Source organism: Oryza brachyantha, chromosome 12 (genome assembly GCF_000231095.2).
Source record: "Oryza brachyantha chromosome 12, ObraRS2, whole genome shotgun sequence".
In the NCBI taxonomy this organism is placed as follows: domain Eukaryota; kingdom Viridiplantae; phylum Streptophyta; class Magnoliopsida; order Poales; family Poaceae; genus Oryza; species Oryza brachyantha.
Window position 1 is genome coordinate 145,246 of NC_023174.2, and position 21,185 is coordinate 166,430.

Consider the following 21,185-nt stretch of genomic DNA (forward strand, 5'->3'; position numbering starts at 1 on the left):
GAATTAGTCCAAGATTATGGATAAGTTTTATTAAGAGTCTAAGTTTACTATTTATAATAAGTGTCTAAATATCCGATGTGACTAGAGACTAAACTTTAGTCCTAGAAACAAACACCCCTAAGAGATTCATTCACATAAGCTATTAGCTCAGTTTACGTTCATGTGACAAGGAATACTTAGGGGTTGTTTAGATGGGGCTAAACTTTTTAGTCCCATGTCACATCGAATATTTGGACACTAATTTAAAGTATTAAACATAGACTAATAAAAAACCTAATTTCATAAATGAGTGGTAATCCGTGAGACGAATTTTGTAAGCCTAATTAATCCATAATTAGAGCATGTTTACGGTAATATCACATAGGCTAATCATGGATTAATTAGGTTCAATAGATTCGTCTCGCGAATTATTCCAAGATTATGGATGAGTTTTATTAATAGTCTATATTTACTATTTATAATAAGCATCCAAACATTCGATGGGACAAGGGACTAAAAATAAGTCCCTGTCCCAAACATCACCTTAGTCAGCTCAGTTTTAGCTTGTTGTTACACCATGCAATTTCTAGATGAAACAGCAACAGCCTGGCTACAAGATGCAAATCATCACAAAAACAGTTGAAAAAAATTAATCGCCACAAATTACTAATCAATTACATAATCTGGAAGAGCTCAGCTGTAACTTTGAGCTGATACCAATAACAGATTGAAAAATTCAATAAAACAAGCCAAGCATCATAGACCAGTAGGCAAGTCACTACAGTTTGAGAAAGCAACTTTAAGCACTTAATGATAGCCTCATTAAAATGTCAAGGACCACATTAAAAAAGTATGAGGGGGTAATTGTAGGAATTTTTAGAGGTTAATAAAAACCAAAACCACATCATTTCAATCACCCCCCCCCCCCCACCACCTCAGGGGATATTTGTATGGCGAATCGCTTCACAGATTAGCTAAAATAGGAATGAAACCGTAAGGATTAAGGGAAAAGTACTCTATCCAAACATGCGTTAAAATTGATAACAACATGTGAATAACTAAGGCAACAATTAGATACCATGATGCATGTAGATCAACTATTGTTGTAAAGAAAAAATACAGTGCAGATAATTATTGTATGACAGATTAGGTACTAATAGCTCCTACACAAAGCATTGTGTATGCTCAACCAAAAATACGTGGAGCGCAAAATCCTTCAGCAACATTCTCTAAAAGACCCATTAATATAAGCTATAAGCTCAGGTTTACGGCCAGGTGACAAGGAATACCTGGTCTACTCAGTTTTAACTTGTAATTAGACCATATACATGTTGATACTATCAGGATGCAGGCACTAGATGAAAGAGCACCAGCCTAGCTACAAGTTGTAAATCATCACAAAAACCATTGAAAAGAAGTAAACTTGCGAGATAAAGATTACAGTGACTACATAGAGAAGAATTCTAGTGCCAGAGCAAAGCCTAAGCTAAAGTTAATATGAAGCTAATCAGTAGACAGGAACACTCAATTACCCAATTAAATGATGCAAACTAGTAGTAGCATAGAGATACAGCAAGTAATAGATGTAGTAGTAGAAACAGATGAGGTGTGGCAATTGAAGTATTGAGAGGCATCCTGAAGAAGAAGATGCAGCAATTGTTTGAAACAAGCCCAAGTAATTAATTAGCCACAATTGTTTGAAACAAGGTAGGAGAAAACAGTAAGGGCACCATAAACCTGCACTAGAGTATAATTCGCTGGGAGATGTAGCAAAGAACTCAGCAAGGATCCATCCATCAATCCATAGAACCTATTACTAGCTAGGTTGTCTTCGTTCGTACAAAAAAACAACAATATCATGTGATCCTGATCCGATCTGATCTGAGGGGAAAGGATGGATTAGGCGGAGGCGGAAGCGGAGGCGGCGGTGCGGGAGCGGTAGAGCTTGCCGAAGACGTGGAGGGCGGTGACGAAGCCTATGAAGCAGAGCGACATGACGAGCACCATGGTGGGGGAGAGGCGCAGGCCCGGCGCCTCGTCGGTGTAGAAGCGCAGCATGTTGCTACCGCCGGCGCCGGAGAAGCCCCCGGAGCCGCCGGTGGTGGAGGCGCGGCGGCGGCGCATGCCGGCGGCCGCAGCGGGCGTGCCGCGGGGGCCGACGGTGGACGGGCGGGCGGAGGCGGCGGCGGCGCCGACGGAGGACTGGGACTGCGAGGAGGAGCGAGCCATGGATGCGATCCGATGCGTTGAGGAGACGACGACGACTAGTCTAGTAATGGATCTCGCCTCGCTCTCGCTCTCGCTCGATCTATCTGCCTCCGCTCCACAGCTACCAGTAACAAGGGGCCCACTGGTCAGTCAGTCATACAGTACATTGCCTCCTCCTTTTACTCTACGCATATTCAATAGCATGCTTAAAAATTATCTATCTAAATCACAATTTAGCGAAAAGATTTCATCTCCATATTGGTATGCACTCTAAATGCTCTTCATCCTTGCCCTCTAAATCCTAACGGCGAGTTACCACTGTATAAATTTTGAAAACTCCAATATCTTCGACATCCCTCTCATATCTATTATCTATATTTTTCTAGAAAGTGTGGGCACATCTAGATGAAATTCATGGCTAGTCATCTAACTCGGTATAAGACAAGCTTGGAAGATTTGGCCGTTGAGAGAGCAAGTTTAGCTATTCAGATGATATGACAAGTCATTTGAGTAGTTTTTTGGAAACTAAATTTTAAATAATTTGATATAGAGTCATTTGATCATTCTCTTAGAGATACTCTAATTTTAGACTCAAATGGCATGTTTGGCTAGAATGGGGAAGGGGAATGAGAGTTTAGAGCAGGGAGTTAATGGTGGGACCGTGGGAAGGGTTATGGGAGTTAGATTTATAGTTATTATCTCTTGTTTGGTTAGAATGGAGATTGCCAATAATGATATTCGAGGGTCTTTAAAACCTCTGATTGACTAGTGAAATTAGGAATGAGACGAAAGTTTAACATCAATAAAATGCTCATGGGCTAATTTATAAACTCGATCGCTTTTACGAACAACTCAGTATGGAATATGCTTGTCGGACTTCTTTGACAATCATGTCAGCATCAGAAAAATTGATAGAAATATGCTCTTACGCATCAATTGGGTAGTGATGTTGTGTTAATGTGTGGTTTAGTGCATCAGGTTATAAGGATTACATGTAAATTAGTTTCACCAATCGTAGCAAAGAAGTCATTATTTATTTAATTATTTGAGTTTATATGTATCGAATTCCCAATTCCCAGCCGATATAGCCTTCGACTTTACCCATCAGCTGATTGAGCCCACTATCGTTGTTGAGTTTGTTGATGGCTCCTCATGGTCCAATCATCTTTCATCTCTTAGGTAGGATTGCTTCTTGCATTATATTTGAGACATGTTCCAACTAATCTTATGGCCACGTTCGCCCCCCTCTAAGTTAACTTTATCTCCCTCGTTTTCCGCGCGCACACTTACCGAATTGCTAAACGGTGTAATTTTTGCAAAAATTTTCTATAGGAAAATTATTTTAAAAAAATCATATTAATCTATTTTATATTTTTTTAATAATTAATGATTAATTAATCATATACTAATCTATTACTATGTTTTTCGCGCAGATAAGTTAACTTATCCCCCTTACCCCGAACGCGGCCTATGTCAAAGATGATTATTTTTTTTCATCTATTTGCAAAAATAATATTTTGATTGCACCCTTAATTACTACTCTCCGCTTCATATTGTAAAACTTTCTACCCTTGCTTGGATTCATCCATTAATTAATGCATACAATTTATTCATTAGCATCCATTTTAATTTAGGTAAGGTTAGAAAGTTTTACATTATAAAACAATAGAGGTAGAAGTAAATAAGCTAGCTAGAACACCTGCACTTGCAGTTCATCGATCATGTCCAGAACATATTGACCACAACAGTATTCATCACCTGACCATTTCTACATTCATAGCTATACCTTAACCAAATTAGGGAAGAAAATTTGTAATGCCTCTGGTCATGCTTATTTGACATAACTAAGCACTATCAACGTTAAGTAAACATCACCAGAGATGGCAACTCACTTCATAACCAACCAACGGAAGAAACCATATATATGTACATCAACTACTGCCACTCTGGTTCCATTCTGATATGCAAATGGACCTACCAAACTACCTCCCTCTATCTATGTGTCAATGGCACCTCCAATTTAGCAAAGGAAAAACCCACCTTGCTTAATTCTTGCCGCCAAACATCCATCCTGATGGTGGATCAGGGGCCACAGCAGGGATCATATATCAAATAGCATAAGTTGCTAATCAGAATCTGAGTCAATTGTTACTATCAACTTTGGCCTAACTGAATGATCCTTCTCTTTCCCAAGAGATGGAATCTCTCCACTCAACCCATCATTCCTGCTCCTGACAACTGAACCTGTAGCACATACGAAATCTGACTGTTGTATATTTTCCAACAAAAGACAAGATGCAAGCTTGTGCAAAAACTATAAATGCCAGAGATGAATCAAAAGCCAATATACTTGTATACTAATGAGTTCTATATTTGCAAAGTTTGGTATATCTTTAAAACATAAGTGACAAAGTCAAGACAACATTTTTATATCACATCGCAATTTCTTATCTATTTGTAATTGAGGGAGAAACAAAAGAACTCATAAATAAGTAGATGGTGAATTCGGTCATACCATCTAAATCTGTCATCTCATCTCCACAAATTGTCCTTTTCTGAGAAGCAGTTTTGCCATTGGTTAAACAGCCTTGATTGCTATTGATGCTAAGATCCGTCCAACCCTCAGAGTGGCCATCACGGTATGTTTTATCGTGGTTGCCATCTTTTTCACTTGACCTACAATCTTGTAATGCAACATCACACCCACATTCCAGCAAGTTTGCTGCTGCTGTTACACCCAAGTTAACCCCTGAAATTGGCTTATGCAAAGGTTGACAGTTGCCAATGTAATTTTGCACTACGCATTGACCACCGGTGACAACACCATAACATTATCATCATCTGAGTCACTCAGAACTATTATATCCTGCTCTATTGGTGTTGGAGGAAAATGTGCATCCATGGGAGAAGAATCAAGATCATGGACGTTGCTGGTAAGTTGATCAAATTGTCGCGGCTCTTGATTATTGATTCCATCTTTCTTGTTCTCATCATTAGTGTTGCTTGCCAAAACAACATAGTTTTTACTTTCAAAATATCCATTCTGGCCATTGTCAGAAGGTGGCATCCAGCTAGAATCCCCTCTCCTGTTAATTTCCCACTTGCCATAGTTGTTTCTTCTAACTCCCAACTTAAGACAACCTGTATTTTCCGATAACGGTTCTTCTTTAATCTCAAGCTTTACAAATCCTACGTCGGGCTTAGAACCTATATCTGTGGGCATACAGAGTGTGCCATCCGATAAATGCCACTGCTTAAGACCATTCACTCGCCAGGAACCATCAGGCTTGACATCAATTTCTAATACATCATCTCCATAACTTTGGATCTAGATGACAAAATACAACAAATCAACAGATGATGCATGCTAGAATGATATAGATAAGAACATGAAATTCATTTCCACCATAAACTCACCAAAGAGGTGATGCGATTGAAGTAAGGATCAATGATAATGTTGTCTAGGGAGTAATTTTTCAGGCAAATTGGGCATTGCCACTGCAGACAAGAAAACATAGTTTGGTTGGATGAGAAAAGGAGAGAAACATGCTAACTGATGTGAGAAAGACAATCGAACCTTTCTTGAACGTTGATTAAGTTCCACAAAAGCTTCTAAATCAAAACAACCCATGTGAACATAGGGTTTGAACCGACCAGCTGTCTTGATCCTTGAACCAGTAATCTACCAAAATAAAATAGCTTTTTCATGAGGATACTTAATAGCTAACTTTGTGTGGAGGAGTGTCAGACATACTCTATGAATCAAACATCATAGCAGATATGATCACAAAACAGCTAGGTTAAAACTTATAATAAAATCATACAGATGATAAGAAGAATAATTTTAGACTTATGATGTCAGGGATGCAAAATACAAAATTACTTCAGACAACAAATGCATGGATGAGAGGAATATCATTAATGATCTTCTCAATAATAGTCATATAACTTACTGGGCATCGGAGATCTACAGAGACAGAATCAGCTACAACTTCAATTTCACTGTCATTATCAGCAGTATCTGCCTCAGTTCCACCACCAACACAGCGCCGCACACGAGCAAGGGCATTATCAAAGTTCTCACCATCTTCTTCCTTTGGCACAAAAGATAGGACCTGTCCACTATCAAAATTTAGAGGACATCCAACAAATAAAAGCATTGTTCCTAAATTTTAGGTGATGTTATGTTGGATGGTTCCCAAGTATCAACTTGTAGATGCTGAGAGAACCAACCAGTTTCTGGCCTGATCCAACAAGATACATATGTTTTTAAGTATTCTTAGGATTCTTCATCACAAAAAATAGATATCCTCCTGAGGCCTTACATTGAAGTAATGGAGTTCCTTTTGGAGATACATACATGGCTAGGCATTCAGAGGTAAAAAGGAAAAAAGAAATGAAGTAAAACACATTAAGCATTTGTTGTGAAAAAGGGACGTATCAGGATCAAATGACCAAGAGATATCCCAAGGGTTTGTTGATCCAGAACAATCTTTGACTGCCAAAATAAATTTCTGAATAATATTTTGATTAAAAATGGCAGTGCAAATGCCTTACAAGTAATTACCTGTTCTATAGATCTCCTCTTCGCAATCCTGACTCCCAAACAGAACGTGCGAGGGTCACTTCTAGATAGAACAATCTTATTAGATCCCTCTCTCACATACGTTGTTAACTGTATACAAAAAAAATATACACAGCAAAAAATATAAATGTCCAAACAGAATAGTTAGCCGACAGAGATGATGTATAAAATATTTCAGATGAATCATTGTGAATAAGAGAATATCATGTTTTATGAGAATAAGATACTTGCTACTGGACCATCATCTCTACCATTCACCCCTAATTGTTGTGTGGGTTGCCTGTTGACAACCCTAATATGAATACCTGAAGAAAAGAAAAGAAATGCCAACATGAATAGCTCAAATTGAGGATGTTTGAGCACTTGGCACAGACCCACAGATATATCTAATAGGATGCAAACTTGCAAAGTAGTATATTCCTAAATTGCTGAAATAAAGGAATATGCAAGTGCATGAAGGGAGCACATGCAGAAAGATGTGCATGCATAAATCACCCAATGTAAAGCAAAAAAATGGACCAAATCAACTAGTAATGAAACAAAATACGAACTGAAGATGAAAATTGGTTTTTGATGAATCAGCAATCACCATCCATCTATCTTGGCTTGGGTAAATAGGCAACCAGTCATTTGTGCCACCTAAAGCTTACAAACAAAAATGTTATGCAAAAAGATAAGCTCATGATATTCACACATCAAACATTGATTAGACAAGACTACACGAGGCTATGAGGCCCTTCAACCAAGTTCAGGCATAAAAGAAAACACATTGTTCCAAAAAAATCAACAAGTTGCAAGAAAATTACTGATAACAAAGGGGCATAAATAATAATGTTCCAAAAGATACATTGCCTAGTATGACTTATCCGAACAAACTAGTGTAGTGAATTTGTTGTTTTGATTCTTTAACTGAATAAACCATTTTCTGTGAACCCTATTATAGAATATGTGTTATTACATACAGTAAGCCCAAATATATACCATTAACTTGCATATTAGAATGCAAAGGCCAATGCATCCTGAAAGGTATGTTGTCATTAAGAAGGATACACCAAACCTGCATGGAAATAAATGCAAAGGAAACTCAAGGCCAAAATTGGAGACATAGTAGTCAAATTTTCTCTAGCACAAAATTAATAAGGAAGCACAACAACAGTAGTTTATTTTTGCAAGGACCATAGTTTAGAAGCATATCTTTGCAAAGGTAGTATTTCTGCATATCTTAATAAATTATGGCTCAAAATGATTAGGAATGGGCATCCTGAATAAAAAAAATAATAATATAGTGGGAAAAACAAATGACTTAACCTGGAGATCATATTCATCTTTCTGAAGCATCTCCCAATTAACCCTTGACAGCAGAAATGTCTTGTCAAAATATTGTACATCATATGACCTAGACATAAGCATGAATCACAAACAAAAAGGAGGGGAAAAAAATAAGTGGAGAACAATGTTGGACCCATCATGTCCCCCTGCCCCATGATCAACCCTTCTATTCTACATGCCATACTACCAACATTTTATGAACCATTAAATAATGTGTTTTGGTGACATACATAATTACATATAATAATGGATAACTCACCCGTCTGGTGCTATTTTAGAGGGAGCAATTGTGACAGGAAGTACACTATGATTAATGGTAACCCAGAAACTGCAAGTTATGAAATACAGAAGGAAACCATATCAGATAATATACCATATATTAGGACCAAATAAGAAAATGCGCTTAACAGGAATAAAGAGAAACCATATAAGTGTTTCAAAATTCACAGAAAAATGGTTTTGCTCAGTAAAAAAAATAGTTCCATAGATAATTGATACCACAGAACAACTAAAAAAAATCGTATGTTGTAGAAGTTTGAACCACCATGTAGATCTTGATATGCCATATGATTTATGGCACAAGGAAGCAAAACAAAACAAAACAAATTAAGTATGTGATCACAACATAATTGGGTGTCTTAGTAAGAATTAGTTGCTACTACAAGAAAGTCTTAGCACAACTTACGGGTCTGCTCGGTCGATTCGGCACATATCACAATAAAAGTAGGGTGGTAAATCTGGAGGAACACTATCTGTAGGTTTTGCTAACACAACCAACGTGTTGCGGTGTATTGTATTGTGTACCTTCACACTGAAAAGGGGAGAGGAAATTTTGGGTCATAACCTCAAACAGAAGTAAACAACAGGAACTAACAACACTTAAGTGGTTCATTTGGTAGGACGCTACTGTCTTACATAATAAAAGTACATGACAAAATTATATGTTATGGCTCCAGCTAAGTCTACAGGCTTTCTTTATAAAATAAATAATAGCCCTCGCAATGAATAAGTGAATAGCAACCAAAAACAAGTTTCAGCACATAAACAATTCAATTTGCTTTGGTAATTCAGCATACGATCAATGCAATCAAGAACAATTTTAGAAGTTTATTGGATTGGCTGATGGAAAGGGCAACCAGATAATTACAAGACCATACTTGTAATTGTAATATGAAGTTCTAAACAATACCTTAGTCATGGAATCAATGGGCAGAGAATAACCACAAGGGCAACGAACATTGACATCCAACTGAGTAGAAGAATGATCTGACTTCCTTTTAGGCTTTACAATGTGTCCTGAGTCAGTCTGGTTTCTAGAGGTTGCGACAGCATCTGTGGAGCCATGCATCTTTCTGGAAATAGTACGCAAAGTTCACAATGCCTTGTAAGAGCAAATCAGATTAAACACATCAAGCTTAAGAAGTGTAAACTCACGTAAAAGTGGCATCAACAATTTTAGCCACAGTTTCTTTTCCAATCATAAAGCCGTTCATTTTGGCGTCTGCAAAAAAAAATGAAAATGACTCCTTAGCACCCTCTAAGAATAGACACTAGTACAAAAAATCAAAGTTTGAAAAGCAACAATGCAATGTACGTTGATCTTGTTGGTCAGATAATACTGCAATAATTTTGTCCAGTAGTTCCTGTAAATGAGGCAAAAGCACAAGACCCAAATGGTCCATAAGTAAATAAAATCCCATATATGCAGTACTAGAAGGCACGTACAAGTTGATTAATTTCAAAATATGTTTGTGTTATTGACACGGATACCATGAAAACTCAGATTTTCCCCACAATAAAATGGAGAATCAAAACATGGGCGGTTGATGTTAATAAAGGAATAACAAGGAACTATTTGGGTATAATGAAAAAGATAATTGAAGGAACCTGCTTCCTTCCTTGCTTGGGAAGTCCAAGCTGATGCAGGACATCCTTTAGCTCTTTTATTCTGAAGTGATTCAACTTGAACTGAAATATGGCATATAATTATGAGCAACATAAAAAGGAGACATAAGGTATATGGAATCAGAAACATATAAAGCCTATCCACCAAAAGGATAGCTGTGGGCAATGGAACAAGTGAAAGAAAAAAGATTGATAATAGATTTGGGAGCAACCTTTTAATAAGAAATAAAGCAAGGAGTTGCCAAACAGGAAATGTAACAAAAGGTAGTGGTAGTGCAGCATGAAAAGGGAGAAAACTCTTGATTCAACCCTAAACAAAACGTGGAAGGGGAGCACAATCTACAACAAGGCTATGTAAAGAAGAAGCAGGCAAGAAATCGAGATCCATCCAGTCATCGCACGAGAGAGAGAGAGAGAGGAGGGTGACCTTGCAATCGGCGAGCAGCGGGTCATCGGCGGCGGGGTGTGGCGCCATGGTTGGGCGAGCGTGGCGGCGAGGGCACTAGTCTCTCGTCTCCACACTACACTCCGAGTGATCTCAAGAGAGAGAGGCAAGCAGAATCAGGCCCTCATGGGCCACACCTGGCCCATCAACACACTTCACTGTCATGCCCAGCCCATACACCTTTTATTGGGATTTTTTTTAATTTTCCAACAATTTTATAAAACAATGCTGGTTACAGACAGTAATGGTCTTGTCTTGTGAAATCTACTTTTATGGTTCTCATCACATCATAGATATATAGTAGATCATCATGCAATGCATGGGAGTACTACTATTACTATACAATGCGGTCATTTCCTTTCTCTTTTGGCGGTCACTATTTTCCAGCTAGCTCTTTAAGCAAGTCTTAAAAGTGGTGGATGAATATCGATCCTGCAAGTGGCTTTACCACCTATGAAATGACATGAATGATACATATATGGCAATGCAACTTTGCACTAAAAGGTTAAAGCATGTACAAATTGTCAATTACTGCTCCCATGCATATATATTGTATTGGTGCCTCCTACCAATGCAAAAACCTATTGTTGGTGCATGTATATATAACTCAAGTCATTCGATTCATCAACCACGAACCGCAGTGCATGCATATATGCATACATTTTCTAGCTTCTTAATTCAGACTTGAGCTAAGTTCTGATCTTCTTATCGATCTTTAGTATGCACAGCAGCTAGCTAGCTAACCATGCACATATATAAACGATATATATTTTCTACGTGGCAATATATACTAATATTATTAATTGAGCTATTAGCTAAATACCATGCACATGCACAGCAAAAGAAAAACAGGCACTGCCAGATAACTTGTAAAGTATTAGTGCCAGTCCGCGAATACCCGTCACTCGATCATATCCCAAAAATTTGGCACCGGGCGCCCAATTAATTTGCCGTAGTGAGGTTAAATATAGTCGCTCTTTTTTTTTTTCTTTTTATAGCTTGGTCTAGGAATGAACAATCTATATAATGCACGTGGCCCCACGTGTTAACCTCTTATATATATATATATATATATATATATATATATATATATATATATATATATATGATGTTGTTAGAATAACCACTAAATAGAGTGAAGTGCACCGGTGGTTTCTAAACTTGTGTGTATGTGTCATCTAGGTCCCTAAACTCTTAAAATGTATTTTTGGGTCCCCGAATTTGTCCGGGGGTGTCATATAGGTCTACACGGGCTCTGACCCGCTCCATCCGCTGACGTGCCATGTCACGGTGGCGCCTACGTGTTGATGGGGTCATGTGGGTCCTATATGTTAGTATCTCTCTCCTTATTCTTTTCTCTCCCTTCTCGTGGGTGCCACCATGGCATGCCACGTCAGCAGATGGAGCGGGTCGGAACCCGTTTGGACCTATACGACACTCCCGGACAAGTTCGGGGATCCAAAAATATATTTTAAGAGTTTAGGAACCTAGATGACACATACACATAAATTTAGGGACCTCTGGTACACTTCACTCCACTGAGTGAATAGTCTCTTATGAGTACAGAATATAGATATAGATATAGGCATATAGCCAGCTTTCCAAACCTACGTACAATATATAATGACATACTCATCTTTCTGCTCTGAAGAATCTTGAAAAAAAGAAGCTTCAAAGGTTAATTTAATTTTATTGTGGTGGAATTAATAATTAAAGTTCAATTGGTGGCCGGCCGGCCGGCTGGAGTTCACTTCCATTTGTAATTGCAACAGGACTCATGCACGGTGCTGCTGTCCGTCGATTTAGGTGGTGTTTAGATTGAGAAAATTTTTAGGAGGAGTGTCACGTCAAATATTTGACCGGATGTTGGAAGGGGTTTTTGGCCACGAATGAAAAAACGAATTTACAGCAAGCCTAGAAACCGCGAGACGAATTTTTGAGCCTAATTAATCCGTCATTAGAACATGTTGTTTACTGTAGCACTTATGACTAATCATGGGCTAATTAGACTCAAAAGATTCATCTCAAGATTTCTTCTATAACTGTGTAATTAGTTTTTTTATTCATCTATGTTTAATGTTTTATTTAGGTGTCCAAAAATTCGATGTGATGTTTTTGGAAAAAAATTTTGGAACTAAACAGGCCTTAGCAACATTTTCATGCAGCTGCTCACACACTCTTCACGGCCGATGCTCATCTTGTCATTCAGCAGGACAGTTAATCGGGGCGTCTATAAGAGAATTTGAGGCCCTAGCGCGAAACACGCAATAAGGCTATATATTCTGAAAGGACAGTTCTCCGTGGTATTTTACTGGTTGTATTATACTATCAGTAGAAAAAAATATTTTTTACTTGATTAGTAGTATTTTGTAATTTTAATTTTTTAATAAAGATTACATAAAAAGGACGATATTACTCCTTCAAATTTCTACTATACCTAATAATATTATTAGTATAATTTAATCACAGTTGTCCGATAAAAATAGATCAATGATATATATTAAATTTTACTACCAATAAAATACAACGGAGTCAGGCCCCACTACTAACAGCCTTGAGAAGAGCAGAGTGAACCAATGCAGACCACATCCACGACTCGGCTTAGCAACCGTGAGGGTGATGGTGATGGCTCTACCATTACCAAGACGATAGCATGGGGACTGGGGATTTAGGACTGATTGGGGATTTGAGCGTGATTTAGATGTGATTTTGGGTCGTGATGTTGGAGATTTTTATACTTTTTGGTCCAATTTTTTTTCACATATAGATGTCTTTACATGCCCGCCTATGGAAAAAAAATGACTTTTCTAGGTGGCCGCCTTAACCTAATTACGTGTGAAAGTGATTTTCTATAGGAAGCCAGCAACCTTGCCTATGAGGTTTTTGGTACTACCCCTGAAGAGGACTTTAATCTTTTAGCTTTAAAGAAAACTATATATGTACATATATATATATATATATATATAAATTAGATATATAAATATATATACACACAGACGCGTTAAAGCACGTCACACATGTTTTTTAACAGAGCATGCTCCTCACAAGTGTGTTCTTCTCTATTTTTTATGTTCCATCTGCCTTTCTCCAGCACATATTGTTTCTCCCACCGTATCTCTCTCCTAGCAAATAAATTACTTGACACTCTTAATAAATAAGTAACTCACGAGGTATTGATCTAGACACAAAAGTATTAATATAGACATAGATTTAGGCTAATTTTTCTTCCAGTAAAGATTTTTACTACTGCTACTAGATAATTAAATGGTGCAATGAGATATTTAGGGATGATTTCTCCCATACTAAAGATTTTACTACCACTAATATTCAAAGAAAGATGCGTGAAGCAGGAGATGGGTGGTGGTGGGGTATGATGGGAGGGTCTTGTTTTAGCTATACTACACTAGAATATTGTATAGAATATACGTATATACATGTATATGTAAACCCATATATATCTACTTAAAAAAAGACCTACGAGAGATATGTTGGTTTATGAGATATAGTGTACCATATGAGTGCTCTCAAAAACCAACTTCCAATTTATATATTAGAACTTTGAATAGGAAAGAAGCCTGGGATACGGTCAACTCGATAATTTTTATCGATGCGTTGACTCTCGCTATTTTGATTCAAGTACCATCTAAAACTCTTGGCTAATTATTAAGAAAATCCTTTGTCTGTTGTAACGCATGGACTGTTGGCCAGTGTATATATAGATACTTTATCCAATCTGGAGAATAAAGCTATCCGCGTTAAATTGCTACATATTGACCGAATTAATTCTGGAGCATATATATATCTCTATCACTATATTCTAAACTGTTGTCCAGTAAATAAATATATCCTACCTACTGTTGGAGCAAATCATATACTATAAGATATGCATGCATGCCAAAGTTCTTTTACAGTATCTATCTATCCATCTATCTATCAATCAACTCAAATATAATGGATCGGATCGTATCTGGCTTAATTAATTAGTTTGGCCTCCTACTGTTACTGTTGCTACTTGGCTTTTGCTGCCTCGTGGATGGCATGCGTTTTGATCTAATCTAAACATAACACAAGGCTATCCATATATATATGCCCCTCTGTACAGAAGGGGTAGGAAAAAGAACTGAAAGCTCATGGTTCTGATGATCCGATCAATACTCGCTCTGTGTCAAAACAAATCAACTTTTTTTTAGTTTTTATATGCAATATTTAACTCTTTGTCTTATTAAAAAAATTTACGATTAATAATTTATTTTTTATTAGATGATAAAACATGAATAATATTTTATGTGTGATTAATTTTTTAAAAATTTCTTGAAAATTTTCAAATAAGACGAATGGTCAAATGCTTGACACAAACACCGAAAAGTTAGTTTTTTTATGGGACGGATGGAGTATGTACCAACCTGGGATGAAACCGGCTTTAAGAGCTGAGCTAAACTTTTAGCCCGTGAGTTATTTATTAGTTCGTCGATACAAGAGATCACTCGTAAACATATTTAGTATTTCTTGGTTTTTTAATATCTAAATTATTTATATTTACTGAGTTATTTATTAATTAGTGTTTATTGTTATGTTAATGTAAAATTTTGAAATTATAAACATGATTTATATGATTTATATAGAGAGCTTGTTAACGAGCTGGACCAACATGGTCCGTTATCCACCCTAGCCCTGCATAACAACAATCTATATCTATACTCTGAAAGAAGGTAATAATGGTGACGGTGAATTTATCCTCCATTAATTATATTATATATTATTTTAGAGCATCCTAACGGTACATTAATCTCATCCTTTATCCTAAAAATAGAGGTTAAAGGGTAAAAATAACATTTATTTTTATATGCCATCTATATTAGGAGAAAAATAGTCAGTATTTGGATGTTCTCTACATCCTCCACATTGTAATATATTGATGATTTGCGAAAGTAAAAGGAGATATGAAAGATAAAACTATTTTAGATTATCATCCAAATAAAGATATAGATGAACAAATTTATATGAGCTGCTGAGATGCTCTTACCAACTATTTCTTTAAGTATATAAAATATTTTAAAATAGTCTTATATGTTAGTTCTATTTTTATCTTCAAAATATAAGTTCTGAACAATACTAACATACGTATAATTCATATTTATCCGTAGCAAAGCAGGTGTATTTAATTAGTCATGCAGAAATAAAAAATATGGAATAATAATTTTTTTTCATGAATAGAAGTGGAATGGGGAAGAGGATATGTCCATCTCACCCTCACTGGCCTCAAGGAGTGAAAGCATTTGCCTCAAAAAGAGAGAAAAATATATATTAGTGAGCATAGAACCTCTTTAGAATGCTGGAGGTTGACTAAATCATGCAGATGCCATCCATCGGAGACGGGCTTCGTTGTAGCTAATTACTCTCTCGGTTATGTTATATGTTAAAAGATATTTTAGTACTAACTAAATTTATCGGTGGATCAATGAATATATTTTATATATGTACATGTTTATTAGTATTTGTAGGAATATAGTGAAGACCAATACAATATATTATAATATGAAACAGAGATAATATTAACTTATTTGGCATGCAACAGTGTGCTATATATATATATATATATATATATATATATATATATATATATATATATATATATATATATATATATATATATATATATATATGTTCTTTCAGTCTTTCTTTAAATTAATACAGTGAGCTTCATCTCTATTATAGACTATGCGGCATATAATTCAGTTATATACATCTTGATTGACAGTATGCTCTCTGTATTTGTTATTTGATCCCATTAACTTTTGGATTTACGTTTAACTATTAATCTTATTTTAAAAGTTTATATAATTATTAAATATTTTTTAATTAATTTATTACTAAATACACTTTAGCCTAGACTTATAATTTTGCATATATATATAAAATTTTTGAATAAGATAAACGGTCAAACATACATGCAAAAGTTAATAGTATCAAATAAAAAAACAAAAAAAGTATATAATAAATCAAGACTGTCTAAAAATACCTTCTAATCATGCGCCATAGAAAAAAACACCCAGACATAGTATTAATTTAGAATATTTCTGAAAGAAAAAATCCTAATGATTAATTGATATATGAAATGCGACGTGGCGGAGCGGACGAAGGATCCTATCAAACCACGAAAAGCCAGCCAAACCAGTAGTGCGTACAGACACCACCATCCAACGCCACGATTTTTAGTTTTGGTATTTATTTGCTATATATTCCTTTATATTTTTAATAGAATAATTTTTTGACACACGTGTGATTATTCGTTTTATTTAAAAATTTATGTTAATAAAATATAAGTTATAATTAAATATATTTAGTAATAAATCTAAACACAACAAAATAAATAAATGATAATTATGTAATTTTTTAATAAGACAAATGATCAAATATGTAAAAAATTTAATAAATTCACCTATTATGGAGTATACCGAACTCCCTTGTCAAACCATGTGAATATTATTTTGTTTTTATTCTCTATGTCTTTAAAATTGCATTTTCTTTATAGCCAAATATATAGGTCTCATTGTGTTGTGATATAAAGGCTCTTTTGTAAACTGAACACTAGTATTTTATTTCTGAAGGATGTAATAGTATGTAGCTGGATTTTGGAATGACAAAATTAAGGAATTTTGCTATTAATTATAACCTTGGTAAAATTACTGCTAATTATTCATTGATTTTATTTTGGTAATAAAAAGAGGTAATCGTGTGATGCGGGAACGATATGGCCAAATGCATGTCAACATCTATGGCTTTTGGAGTATAAAGATGTGGATGTGACGCCTGTGGTGGCCAGTCGTCTCTTCTTTTGCCCAATCATTCACATTTCATCCATCTTCCCTTTGCTCTGCTCTTTGTGTTGATGTTCTCCCAACCCAATATCATAATAACTTGAGTATATATAAGCAAATATGACTTTCACTCTCTCAAATTCGATCATAAATAGAATTACGATACTTTGTTTGTTGATGTGAAAGTGGGTCTATCACATGGCAGCAGAATAGCTTTTTACCACGAAAGTTGCGTATCGAATAACTTAATATACCCTCTTCGTTGATATTTTGTTCCAATTAATTTGTTACAACAAAAAGACAACAAAACTATCTATAAACTAAGCAAGAGAATAAATTAGATTAATTTATTTTTTTAAAAAAAATAAAGAAGATCACAAGGTGGCTGTCATTTTCCAGATGAAAGGATATAAGTGGAGGAAGAAAAGGGTGGGATAGGGTTCTAGTATAGTAGGAACGAATTCCATGGATGAACGTTGGATAATGGATGTGTGCTGTTAGTGGTCTGGTCATCATGAATCGTGACAGCCAGGGACTAGAGAGAAGTACCACTGCCGATTATAGAATTTTAGCTAAGCGTATGTCTGTCTTAAAAAATTATCGTATATAATTTGGTAAATTTATCTTAGCAAATCGATAATAGTTATAAAATTGACAACATGATTCAATATACATAAACTAAATTAAGTCATACATATTTGTATAGATAAAGAGATATATATATATATATATATATATATATATATATATATATATATATATATATATATATATATATATACAGTATAAAGTGCAGGATATTGCTTGGCATACATGGCATAATATGTTGCTACCAATATAATTCACATCCATCTCATATAAAAATTTTCACATCTTACATGTCACCGTTTTAATTTTATATTATATTTCAATTTCTCCCGACTGTTTTAGGAGTATGCTACTTTTATGCAGGATTTCATGAAGAAATTACCATATAATACTGACAATCTAGGACAATATAGGAAAACTTATCCATAACACTTATATGTCTCTGCACTGACACTATAGTATCGTATGATTATTCAAAATACATAGTTACATTTTTAAATCTCAAGGAATATATGTTTATTATATTGATATTATAATGTGATGATTGTAACTTGGTTGTCTATTGTGATACGTTAGTTTTGAGGTTTTATTTTGGTAATTTCATTTCTAATATTTTTCACTGTTTCGAGTAGTACATGAATCATTATTGTTTTATGCGGGTTTAATAAGAAAAAGAAAAGCCCCTATAGTAAACGAAAATGCTTTAAACATCTTGGAGACTGTTTTCATCTCAAACTACAAATTTGCACGAGAGTACAGTGTGGAAAGTAAAACTGCTTATTGGAGAGGGGGAAACTGAAAGATACCATCGATCGTGATCGTGCAGCGTAGGTGTCTGGCCGGTTAATGAACTACTCCCCTCCCCAGTTTATTTCTTTTCATTTCGTTGCTTCTTATTTAAGTTTTTTTTAAATATGTATATAAAATTACAAGTATGTTTAAAGATATTTAGTAATGAATGGTTAGATCTTAAAACCAACTTCGCCAAAGAAAAAAAATTGAAGGGAGTGCTCCATATGTTTGTAGGTGCTACACTAAACTTGATGGTGGTGGGGCCCAGGAAGATTTAGTGTTAAGCTAGTGAGCAGGAATATGATTATTCGGTTTGGACTTGGAACGAAAAAGACAAAAGATGCTTGTCCGTGAAAAGGTCCCTTTGACAGCTGACTCAAAAGTAGTAACTTTCTTTTCCCACCCGTGACTAAGGGGGCTGTTTCCATCCATGATTTTTTTTCTCTTTTTACATCGGATGTTTAGACGTTAATTAGGAGTATTAAATATAACTGATAATAAAATTAATTACATAAATAAAGGCTATTTTAGTAGACAAATTTTTTAAGCCTAATTAAGCCACGATTAGCAAATGTTTACTATAGCATTACATTCTTTAATCATAGACTAATTAGACTCAATAGATTCGTCTCGTAAAATAGTCCAAAATATGACGAAAGTTTTATTAATAGTCTATATTTGATACTTCTAATTAGTATATAAACATTCGATGTGATATGGACTAAAAAAAAGTAGCTGGGTATCAAACAAGGTCTAAAACTAATTAATTTCTCTCCTCTTTTTTTTAGTTTTTGGTTGGGGTGTCCTTCACCTTCACCTACACTACACTCGACTCGTGTCGATCGAGCAGCAGCCAATTTTATGTGTCGCGCACTGTACTGTATATTTGTGTACGTATATATGTGGGTCAACGCCAATAGAAAGCACTCATGATGCAACACATACCTTTATTCCGGCTAACCCATCACTCTATACGATCCTATTACTTATATTCGTCAGGTTTCTATATGCATTCTATATTATTGATATAATTCTTTTAACATTCTCTATTTTATATGTATAGATTTTTTTGTTTGATTTAGATTTATTCACCGATCGACGTATATGGTTTATATATACATGGATTGTCGTTATTCTGGTTAAGATCTAAAACAAGGAGTCACTTAGGATGTGTTTGGATAGAAGAATATGGGTGGATATGATTTAACTTAGATGTATTTGGATGCCGGGCGAAAGGAGGATATGGTGGCTCAATAGAGAATATTCAGATGTTTAGATGCTAGATGGAGAGTTTGCACGGACACAGCCGCCCGCCCGGACCGAGCGAGCACCGGTTTCCTTCGCGTCACCTCCTCCCGCATCACCTCCCTGTGCGGCTGTGCGAGACCAGATGGAGCGAGTGATGCAGACGCGTCGAGCGAGCCAGGGATGCGGCCGGCATCGAGCAAGCCGGGGAGGGCGCCAACGTCGAGCGGCCGCGAGAGCTGTGGCGGCGACCGGCGTGGGAGCCGTTGCCGCCGTCGAGAGCAGGAGCGGCGGCCGGGCGCGGGAGCGGGAGCGGCGTGCGTGCTTGGGCTGGGGCGGGGCGGGGCCGAGGGCGGCGGCTGGCGCGGGAGCAGGAGCAGCGGCCGCCCTCGAGCTGGGACGGCGCAGGCGTGGGAGCAGGGTCGGCGACCTGCGTCGAGCGAGGGCGGCGAGCAATGAGAGAGCAGGGGCAGCGAGAGCTTGATGCTGATGGATCGAAGACGACGACGAACTGGGAGCGTTACTGGGAATTTTTTTATTTTTTTCTTTCATTTACTATATAATTTTTTTAATTCAATCATTTTGTTCTCCTTTTGTTATATGCTATTAAAATTGATAAACTCAAATTGCTTTTAAAGAGAGAAAAATTGTTACTGTGACTGATTTGATGATAGTAACAATTATCCATCGTACCAAAAAAAAAAAACTGGCTCAACATATCCACTCCTTATCCCTTCAACCAAATAAAAAGTTGGCTAATCCTACTTACCAACCCAAAAAAATAGATGACTATATCCCTCCAGACATGGATGGCTACATCCTATCCCTACTTGACCATAAACCAAACACATGTTGAAACTTTTAAGGTGAGCTTGGTTACAACAAAAAAAAAATCATGTTATGAGGTCATTTTTATTGTTGTAGCTTATAAACTGAAGATAATATTTCTACCTTTAGCAAAACAAAATCTAAATTGAAAAATACTAGAAAGCAATCAAACCTACCTCTAATTAAATTCTAAAGTTAAGTTCTAAAAAAAATCAAAAATGGTTGATAATTTTTTTAGGACTTAGAAAAAGTAGTCTTACATTTCAATGTTATTTTTCTTATTTTTTGAAAGAACAAGGTTGAGTTTGGAGTTGGATGTGGTTTGCCCAAAGTCATGGAACAGGTATCAGCCGGGCAACAGCCTGTCTTTTCTGAGGCAAGAAAACAAGAACGAGAGAGCATTCAATACTTAAATGATCATATATATATATATATATATATATACGTCGTTAATTAATTTAGC

The 21,185-nt window shown here is 36.0% G+C and overlaps 2 protein-coding genes across 2 annotated transcripts; both read right to left on the minus strand.

The window, feature by feature from the left end:
• Positions 1-1,625: 1,625 nt before the first annotated feature.
• On the minus strand, positions 1,626-2,318 carry LOC121056008 (protein transport protein Sec61 subunit beta-like). The gene has a single exon (XM_040529645.1). It carries the CDS (start codon positions 2,206-2,208, stop codon positions 1,879-1,881), a length of 330 nt encoding a protein of 109 aa, XP_040385579.1. The 5' UTR covers positions 2,209-2,318; the 3' UTR covers positions 1,626-1,878.
• Positions 2,319-3,817: 1,499 nt separating this feature from the next.
• Positions 3,818-10,548, minus strand: LOC102715057 (E3 SUMO-protein ligase SIZ2-like). Its single transcript, XM_040529194.1, is given in 18 exon segments — positions 3,818-4,431; positions 4,703-4,991; positions 4,994-5,515; positions 5,605-5,685; positions 5,765-5,869; positions 6,141-6,302; positions 6,755-6,862; positions 7,004-7,077; positions 7,754-7,829; positions 8,081-8,168; positions 8,361-8,429; positions 8,787-8,867; positions 8,869-8,912; positions 9,291-9,453; positions 9,536-9,602; positions 9,696-9,744; positions 9,989-10,069; positions 10,434-10,548. Coding segments are annotated over 18 exon segments (2,226 nt in total). The 5' UTR covers positions 10,482-10,548; the 3' UTR covers positions 3,818-4,312.
• Positions 10,549-21,185: the final 10,637 nt, after the last annotated feature.

Bases quoted from the DNA above. Each gene is read 5' to 3' on its own strand.
- LOC121056008 (XM_040529645.1), bottom strand. From the start codon at position 2,208: ATGGCTCGCTCCTCCTCGCAGTCCCAGTCCTCCGTCGGCGCCGCCGCC.